Below are 10,333 nucleotides of genomic sequence, written 5' to 3'. Positions count from 1 at the left end.
GAGCCTGCGCACATCCCTGAGCCTCCCTGCAGGCACACCCGGCCCTCACCAAAGGCAGAAGCAGCAATGTGGACCAGGTGAGAGGGGGAAAGTGGGTCTCAGGCACCAGCAAGCTGGGAAGTGAGTGGCCAGGAACCCATCCCAGGGAGAAGGGTAGGCTTTGGTAGTTGGTACCACACATGAGCCAAGGCTCCAAGCCCCCAGCCCATGCTCCAAAGTCACTTACAAAACACAGTTTCAAAGATAAAACTAAGAATTTCAAGTCACTGGCTACAGAGCCTTAAACCTCAAGAACTGGGCTTTTTCGCGCATAGAACCCTATGTGACTATTCCAGTCACGCCCACGAGGTTGGCCTTGTCCAAAAAAAGATCACTGAACTTCACTAAATAAGTACAGAAAGCAGAAGCAAAAGAAATAAAACACACTTCAGATAATAATATTAAAGAATTTTAGAGCACTCAGACCCACAAACCATTAACATCATTCACATCTCAACCAAAGGACAAGCTTAAGAGCAAATGTCTTTACTCTCTTCAACTGAGACTACTGAACTGACCAGAGGATTCAGTATGTATGAATAAACCAGAATTAGATTTCTAAACATTTTCAGGTTTTATTCCAAAATATGCCTTTAGCTATTCCAAGGGTATTTCATGAAAGAAGACAGAATCCTATCAAAGCAACAAAGAAGAGGAAACCTGACTAGTTTCCTTTGCCCTAATAACATATGCTTTCAATGACTTAGCAATTCAACCTGAGTTTCACTTGGCAGAGGCTTACATGAAAAACTTTCTGTTGGCATTGGCTCCAAACAAGGCCTCTCGTATTTCAGGCATCTTTTGTTGGGCCAAGAGATCCAGTCGACTTTCTAGGGTATTGGAAACCTTTATTCTCTGATTGCCACTGTAGACCTCCACACCTCCAGCTGCATTCATAGCCAGGTGCACCTCTTGATCAATTTGGACTTCCACACATTTTTGGGAGACTATCATGTACTCGGGGATGGCTTTTTGCACCGCAGCCTCCACCAGGAGGATGTCCTGTGGCCTGCAGCGGACAATTACCACAGGCTCAAGCAGCCGGAGCAGACCCTGAAGCACTAGCTTATCCAGCAAGCCCTGGTAGATTTCTGGGTCTGCCACAATCCTGCTGAGTCTCAGCTTTGCACCATTCAGCAACTCCAAGATGAGGTCATCTCGGGCTCTCAGGACTTTCAGCCTTGCCTGATTCCTCATGGTGGACATCTGGATCTTCTTCTGCTGTTCTATCTGCTTCTCCTTCTTCTCGTAATACTCCATAATCTTCAACCGTTGCGTTTGCACAAGGCGTCCTTTCTCGATGTTGAACTCTTCCTCAGACTTGGCATCTATTTCTTCTGCCTTCTCGTTGGCTTCCTGCTCAATGAAAGCCATCATGTGCTTAATCTGCTTCTGCACATCGACATCACTCAAGGCCATGGCTGCTTCTGGAAAGGGAAGTAGAGGGGGAACTTGCAGGCCCTCTGGCTCCGTTGATTTAGGGCAGAGTTTCAGGAATAACTTCAGAATTCCACTTCCTTGGCTATGGAGTGCAGGAGAGAAGGAAGGAGAGAGTCAGAGTCTAAAAGGAAGGATCATGGAGAACACCTAGTCACTGCTCATTTCACAGATGAGGAAACTGAGGCCGAGAAAGGAAAAGCAACCTATCCCAGGTCATACCCTGTAAGGACAGAGACATGAACCTGGGTTTACAGAGTTCTATCTCTACTATACTCACCACTTTTTCATCACTAAATAATAAAAAAATTAGGGCAGACTTAGTCCAGAAGTTTTTTTTAAGACAATGATGGCTTAAGACTCATATAGCAAACTGAAGGGATGAAATGCCAAATTAATACATAAATGGGAAGTATAGGCCCATTTTGGGCTGGCAAGGGCTAGGGAGAATGCTAAGAAATTCATGATCAGACAGGATTCAATCCAGGAAAGCTGCCTGGAGGCAGAAGGGTTTCAAGATCCCTTAGATAATGCAGAGGCAGAACACTGGCAGACAGATGGTGGCACCTTGGAGAGAAGTGGGAGGTGGGAGGGGTTGAAAGCAGTCTTTTCATTGCAAGTGTTTTCCAACTCTAGATGTACATCTGAATCACCTAGGGAAACTTTCAGAAAGACAGAATCTCTGCCAGTAGGGTCTGAGAATCCAGATCTTAAAAAGCCTTCCTGGAAAGAAAAAAAAAAAAAAAAAAAAGGCCTTCCTGAGATGCTTACTGAGCTCAGGAAAATGATACATGAATAAAATAAGACTAACAGCAGCAGAGAGAGAAAATATTTTAAAAGAACCAAACAAATTTTGGAGCTAAAGAATATAACTGAGTTGAGAAATTCACTGCAGGAGTTCAATGACAAACTTAATTTAGAGAAGAATGAACCAGCAAATTCAAAGACAGCTCGTCTGAAATTACCCAGGCAGAGATACACATTTAAAAAAAAAAAAAAAGACGAAAAAGAAGAAAGTTAAGAAAGCCGAAGGGACACGTGGGAAATCATTAAGTGAATCAATATATGCAGTATGAGATTTCCAGTGACAGAAAGTATATTTGAAGAAATAATGGCCAAACACTCCCCCAAGTCTGAGGAAGGAAATGGACATCCAGGTTCACAAATGAAAATATGAAAGAAATCAAGTCTTGTCGCTAAAACCAGTCAACAAAATATAAAGTAAGGCAGCAAGAAAGGAAGAGGGGCAAAAAAGCTACAGGACATACATAAAACAATTACCAAAATGGCAATAGCATGTTCTTCCCTATAAATAATTACTTTAAATGTAAATTGATTAAACTCCCTAGAGTGGCTGAATAGATACACACTTTTTAAAGATGCAAATATATGCTGTCTACAAGATACTCACTTTAGATGATGCACATAGGCTGAAAGTGAAAGAATGGAAAAAGATATTCTGTGCAAATGGTAACCGAAAGAGAGCAGGAGTGTCCATACTTACATCATACAAACCAGACTTTAAGCCAAAAACTGTCATAAGGGAAAAAAAAAGACATATAATGATGAAGGGTCAATTCACCAGGAAGATATAATAATTATAAATATATATATGCACCCAATATCAGAGCCCCCAAATATATGAAGCAAATGTCAGAACTGAAGGGAGTAATAGACATCAATGCAGTAATATTAGGAGATTTTAATATCCTATTTCAATAATGGATAGAATATCCAGACAGAAGATCAACAAGGAAACAGAAGTGCTTGAACAAAAATATAAACCAAATGGAACCATCAGACACATAGAAAGACATACCCAGAACAGTCCCTCCAACAGCAGCAAAATATACATTCTTCTCAAGCACATGGGGAACATTTTCCAGCACCGGTCATGTAAGGTCATAAAACAAGTTCTTAACAAATTTAAGAAGATTGAAATCATACCAAGTATCTCTTCTGACCACAATGGAATGAAACTGGAAATCAACAGCAGAAGGAAAAACTGGAAAATTCACAAATATGTGGAAATTGAACAACACTCTCTTGTATAACCAATAGGTCAAAGAAGAAATCAATAGAGAAATTAGAAAATATCTTGAGCCAAACAAAAATGAAAACACAACATAATCAGAACTTATGGTATGCAGGTAAAGCAGTACTAAGAGGGAAGTTTATAGCAGCCAATGCCTATATTAAAAAAAGAAGAAAAATCTCAAACAATCTATCTCTACACCTCAAGGATCTAGAAAAAGAAGAACAAACTCAGCCCAGAATCAGAAAAATAAAAGAAATAATAAAGATTAGTTCAGTGCTTGGGTGGCTTAGTCTTATGAGTATCTGACTCTTGATTTCAGCTTGGTTCATGATCTCAGGGTTGTGGGATTGAGCTCCAAGTCAGACTCCACACTGGGCATGGAACCTGCTTGGGATTCTCTCTTACTCTCCCTCTACCCCTCTCCACTCGCTCTGAATGAATGAATAAATAAACAAACTAATAAATAAATAAATATTTTTTAAAATAAAGATTAAAGCAGAAATGCATGAGACAAAAATGGAGAAAAATCATTAAAACTAAAAGTTGGTTATTGAAAAGATAAAATTGGCAAACCTTCAGCTAGACTAAAAAAAAAAAAGATTCAAATAAAATCAGAAATGAAAAATGAGTACTACTGCAGCCACAAAAGTAAAAAAGGATTATAAAAGACTACAATAAACAGTTACATAATGACAAATTGAAAAACCTAGAAGAACTAAATTCCTAGAAACATACAACAAACCAGAAACTGAAAATCTGAACATACCTATAACGAGTAAGGAGATCAAATAAGTAATCAAATCTTCCCAATAAACAAAAGCCCAGGACCAGATGGCCCATTGGAGAATTCTACCAAAAATTAAAATATTAATGCTAATCTTTCTCAAACTCTTCCAAAAAACTGAAGAATGGGAAACACTTTGGAAGTTATTTCATGAGGCTGGCATTACCCTGATATCAAAGCCAAAGACACTGCAAGAAAAGACCACAGGCCAATATTCCTAATGAACACAGGTGCAAAATCCTCAACAAATACTAACAAACCCAATTCAACAGCACATAGAATCATACACCTTAGCCAAGTGGTGTTAATCCCTGTGACACAAAGATAGTTCAGCATACAAAAATCTATCAGTGTGATACACCACAGTAACAGAATGAGGGATCAAATCATGTGATGATTTCAACGGATGCAGAAAAGCAATTAACAAAATTCAACATCCTTTTATGATAAAAACACTCAAAAAAATAGGAATAGAAGGAAATTACCTCAATATAGGACAGGCCGTATATGAAAAGCCCAGAGCTAACATACTCAACAGTGAAAAACTGAAAGATCTAAGTCTTTCCTCTAAGATCAGGAACAAAATAATGATGCCCACTTTTGCCACTTTTATTCAACATATTTACTGGAAGTCTTAGCTATAGCATTTAGACAAGAAAGAAAGAAAAGTTTTCTAAATCAGAAAAAAAGAGGTAAAATTATCTCATACCTTATACCCCATATCTAGAAAACCTTAGTGATTCTTAAAAAAAAAATTAAAAAGCCCAGTTGGAACTAATAAAAAAATTCATCAAGTTTGCAGGCTATGAAATCAACACAAAAAAATCAGTTGTGTTTCTGACTAACAATGAGTAATGCAAAAAGGAAATTAAGAAAACAATCCTATTCAATATAATGCTAAGTAAAATAAGTCAGTTGGAGAAAGACAAATAACATATGATTTCACTCATATGTGGAAGTTAAGAAACAAGACAACAAAGTAAACAAAAAAGAGACAAAAAAACCCAGACTCTTAAATACAGAGGACAAAGTGGTTGTTTTTCGAGAAGAGACTGGTCGGGGGGGATGAGTGAAATAGATAAAGTGGATTAAGAGTAATGAGCACTGAGGCACCTGGGTGGCTCAGGGGGTGAAGCCTCTGCCTTCGGCTCAGGTCATGATCTCAGGGTCTTGGGATCGAGCCCCACATCGGGCTCCCTGCTCAGCAGGAAGCCTGCCTTCCCCTCTCTCTCTGCCTGCTTCTCTGCCTACTTGTGATCTGTGTCTGTCAAATAAATAAATAAAATCTTTAAAAAAAAAAAAGAGTAATGAGCACTGAGAAATATATAGAATTGTTGAATCATTATATTGTACACCTGAAATTAATATAACAGTGTTCATTACACTTAAAAAAATTAAGTGAATTGATTAATGTATGTAAATTGCTTAGAACAATGCCTTGGCACATAGTAAGTTCTGTTATTATTTGCATTACTAAAAAAAGAAAGAAAAAAATCCCATTACAGTATCATCAAAAAGAACAAAATACTAGGAATAAATTAAACAAGGATGCTAAATGCTTGTACACTAAAAATTACAAAACACTGATGCAGGAAGCTAAATAAGGCACAAATAAATATAAAGACATTTCATGTTCATGGTTTAGAAGACTTAGTATCAAGATGTTCAGTATAACCAAAGCCATCTACAAATTCAATGCAATCTCTTTCAAAATCCCAATGGCATTTTTTGAAGAAATAGAAAAACAATTCTAAAATTGACATGGAACCACAAAGGACCCTGCATAGCCAAAATAATCTTGAAAGACAACAAAGCCAAAGCCTCACATTCAGGAGTTCAAAACGCACTACGAACCCATGGTAATTGAAACAGCACGGTACTGGCGTAAGGACAGAAATACAGACCAATGGAGCAACAGAGAGCCTAGAAATAAGCCCACGCATACAACATAACATGATGTTTGACAAAGGGGCCAAGACTACACAATGGGGAAGGACAGTCTTTCCAACAAACCGCGTTGGAGAAACTGGATATCCACAAGCAAAAGAATAAAACTGGACCTTTATCTTTCACCATACACAAAAATCAACTCAAAATGGATTGAAGACTTATACATAAGACCTGAAACCCATAAAACTCCCAGAAGAAAACATAGGATAAAGTCTTCATAATAATGGTCTTGGCAATGATTTCTTGGCATGACATTCAAGCCCAGGCAAGGAAAGCAAAACAGACAAACGGGACCACATCAAACTCACAATCTGCAGAGCAAAACAAACAATGCAGTGGTGAGGCAACCTGCGGAATGGGAGAAAATATTTGCAAACCATATATCTGATCAGGGGTTAATACCTAAAATATATAAGAAACTCCTACAACTCAACAGCAAAGAAAAAAGAAAAAAAATTTAATGGGCAAAGGATTAGAGGTTTCTTCAAAGAAGACATACAAATGCCCAGAAACTATGTGAAAAAAATGCTTAACATCCGGGAACTGCAGATAAAAGCCAAAATGAGATATTACTTTACACTAGTTAAAATGGTCATTGTCAAAAAAAAAAATACAACAAAAATAACAAGTGTTGTCAAGGATGCAGGGAGATTAGAGCCTTTGTACACTATTGCTGGAAACGTAAAATGGTGCAGCAGCTATGGAAAATAGCACAGAGTTTCGAGTAATTAAAAAAAGCACTACTGTATGATACAGCAACCCCACTTCTGGGTATTTATCCAGAAGAATTAAAATCAGGGTCTTGAAGAGATGGGGCGCCTGGGTGGCTCAGTGGGTTGAGGCCTCTGCCTTCGGCTCTGGTCATGATCCCAGGGTCCTGGAATCGAGCCCCGCATCGAGCTCTCTGCTCAGCAGGGAGCCTGCTTTCTCCTCTCTCTGCCTGCTTCTACTTGTGATCTCTGTCTGTCAAATAAATAAATCTTCTAAAAAAAAATCAGGATCTTGAAGAGACATTAGCACTTTCAAGTTTACTGTAAAAACTATTCACACCAGCCAAGATATGAAAACAACCTAAATGTGCTTCCGTCACCAATGAATGGATATAGAATACGTGGTACATACACAGAATGGAGTATTATTCAACCTTTAAAAAAAAAAAAAAGAAAATCCTATGATATGTGGCAACATGGATGAATCTTGAGGATATTATGCTAAGTGAAATAAGTCAATCAGAGAAGGACAAATGCTGCATATTCTATTTGCATGAGGTATCTAAAGAAGTCAAAGTCAGAAGCAGAAAGCAGAATGGTGGTTGGCTGGGACTAGGGATGGGGGAAATGGACAATCACTGTTTAACGGGTATAGCGTTTCAGTCACGCAGATCTAGGGATCTGACATGGTACAATGCAGATACAGTTAACAATACTGTACCATATACTTAAAAATTTTTTAAGTGGGTAGATTTCCTGTTATATATATAAACCACAATTTAAAAAAAAAGAAAAGAAAAGAATGCCCAGAAAGTTGAATTACTCACCAAGTTTGGTGGTAAAACCAACCACCACTGGTGATAAAGACCAAGATTTGGTGTTTGAAATCTTGCAAACCGTCCCCTTGTTTCAGGATGTAATTTTTTAAAACACTGCACTTTTGTAAGCAGAGCACAATATTCTCTGCTTCTAAATAATTAAATGTTTTTGGTTTTTTTTAAAGTCTTCGTGGGAAACACTGCTTGGTCACCAGCTTTGGGAGCCACTGTGAACGAAAACGTAGAGAGTGGGAAATTCGAGAAGCCTCAGGTGATGTTGTAGAGGGAAAAACGTACCCGACTTACCCAGTGTCCTGCCAAGGGTCAGTCTTCGCTCTGGCGCCGGGAGTCTGTGCACGGAATATAGAACTTGGAACGCACACCGGAGCCTGGCACTGTTGCTTCCTTCTCTCTGCCAAAGACTGTCACCGTCTGACCAGGCAGCAACTCAAGTCCTAAGAGCCAGGCTGTCACTGGGGAAGGCTGGCCAAGCCTGCCAAAAGGAGGCCTAGAGGGATTTCCTTGGCTCACGAGCCAGGTTGGGGCCACCCTTGCATCCTCAGAATCTCAATGAAGTTGGCACGAGGTGGGCTTCAGCTCTGGGGGTGGGCTTCAGCTCTGGGGTGGGCTTGCTTTCTCCAAGCCCTCAGAAACAGATCTGTGTGGGAACCTGGGCAGCCAGCTTGTGCATTGCCTAATGAAAAATACGACTGTCATGTTGGCAGATCATGACCTTCCTTCCCTGTATGTGGGTCGCTCGGGAAGCCAAATTCAAAGGCTGTTTCAGAAGAAACCAGCGCAAACAAAATTTGCCAGACGCTCTTTAAGAAGAGTGCCGCACCCACCACAGAGACCCCTGGGCTCCCCTCCGGTCGGTCCGTCGGTGAGGAAGAACCTCCTTCCCAAGACCGGGCAGGGCTTCCACGGGCATCACCAGCTTGCACGGCATGGGTGCTGGAGTCAGATTTCTGGAATTTGGATCCTAGTTCTGCCTTGACCACTTCCATGACTTTGGGAAAGCAGCTCACACCTCAAAGCGTCCGCGTTCTCGTCTTGTGGAAATGCCAACGGCGTCCACGTGGGGGGATCTTCACGAGGATCAGATGGAAGGAGCCCGTGTTCAGCCTCACGCCAGCTGCAGCGTTCCTCTCCGCACCTGCTGGTGCTGGTTCTCATTCCTACTGCTCGTATTACCAGCTCTTCTCCGCTTCAGGCTTCAACCCCATCAGTCACTCTGTGTGTGTGTAGAGTACTTACAACTGATGGGATTTCCAATCCCAAAGGGACTGGAAACACACCCGAGTCCTGCCTCCCGATGTATGAAACTTCGAAGCCCCACGGGGAGCTTGGGAACCTCCCAGCCCTCTGTGGCCCCCTTCCCCACGGTCTCAGGTGACCAGCCACTTCCTTGGCGATGGTGGGTAAAGTCCCGAATCCCAGGACGCTTGGGCAGGGCGGGGGGTGAAGTCAGCTTACAGGCTGGCACGCAGGATTGTTCCATGAACCCGCTGTCCTAAGTTCCTGCTGCCTCCTACACTCTGACTTCAAAACAGCTTGTCAAGGCCGGACCTGATCACGCGGCTGCAGGGTTGGGCAGGGCTGAAAGGGAGGGACCAAGCCAGTTACACTGCAGGAATGCGGGTGCCGTGTCCTGTGTCTGGCAGATAGATCTTCCAGTCTGTCTGGGATGGGGATTATGAGCCCACATGAGTCCGTGGCTTGAACAAAACAAACCAAGAACGCAGACCCCTCCATGCCCATGAGGCAGGCGGACACTGGAATGGCGCCCGCCCTGCCCTCCCTCGGGGCTGAGGACAGCATCCAGTGCTCTCCATGCTGGTTCCATTCTCGAGGACTATTCAGCACCAGGGTCCCTTCACTGTCAGCCCCCCTCCCCACCCCAGTGCACCAGGCTCAGTCCCACCTAACAGCTTTTTTAGATCATACCATTCTCCAAGCTAAAAGCCCTCTTCTGCTTCTCTCCGCTCACCTGAATCCCACTAGTATCTTCAAGGACCAGTTTGAGCCCCACCACTTCCTTGACTTCTGGGCTCCTCAGAATTATGACAGGATGGCCTATTTTCCAGATATAAGGCAGAGCCGGAGGCCGCATCTTTTGTTGCTCCAATTACCTGGCTTCCTCGAGGAAATTCCTTGAGGACAGGGCGCTCCTTCTCTGGCAGGGGCTGCGTGGAAATAGGAACCGGTTAAAAAAGGATCAATTGGATTAAGGGCGTGAGAGTAGAGCACGGGGCTGGAGGGGGAAGGGACTTCCTTCTTTTCTTTTTCTTTCTTTTTTTTTTTTTTTGTCTTTTTTATGTGCAATATAACACACATTCAAAAAAGCATATCAAGCATAAATGTATGGATTAAGGAATTACTACGAGGCAAATGTCCTGTAGCCATCACCCAGGTCACGCAATAGAACCTTGCTAACACCCTGGAAATCCCTCCTCATGACCTTGGGGAAGGAGACATTTTCGAAACTGCTGACTTGGCTTGCATGGGGCATAGGCGGGGTCCTTAAAGGAGGTGTGCACTGGGAAATCTCTCTTCT

At 41.8% G+C, this 10,333-nt stretch overlaps 1 protein-coding gene across 1 annotated transcript; it reads right to left on the bottom strand.

Moving 5' to 3' along the window:
* Nucleotides 1-619: 619 nt before the first annotated feature.
* Nucleotides 620-1,482, bottom strand: LOC111155954 (ATPase H+ transporting V1 subunit E2). Its single transcript, XM_022516436.1, has one exon. It carries the CDS (start codon nt 1,456-1,458, stop codon nt 778-780), a length of 681 nt encoding a protein of 226 aa, XP_022372144.1. The 5' UTR covers nt 1,459-1,482; the 3' UTR covers nt 620-777.
* Between the last annotated feature and the right edge of the window lie 8,851 nt (nt 1,483-10,333).

Source organism: Enhydra lutris, unplaced genomic scaffold (assembly GCF_002288905.1).
Source record: "Enhydra lutris kenyoni isolate GAN:26980312 unplaced genomic scaffold, ASM228890v2 scaffoldscaffold44, whole genome shotgun sequence".
Classification (NCBI taxonomy): Eukaryota; Metazoa; Chordata; class Mammalia; order Carnivora; family Mustelidae; genus Enhydra; species Enhydra lutris.
This window is presented reverse-complemented; position numbering and strand designations above follow the sequence as displayed.

Excerpts from the sequence above, each read along its gene's own strand:
- LOC111155954 (XM_022516436.1), bottom strand. The coding sequence starts at position 1,458 with ATGGCCTTGAGTGATGTCGATGTGCAGAAGCAGATTAAGCACATGATG.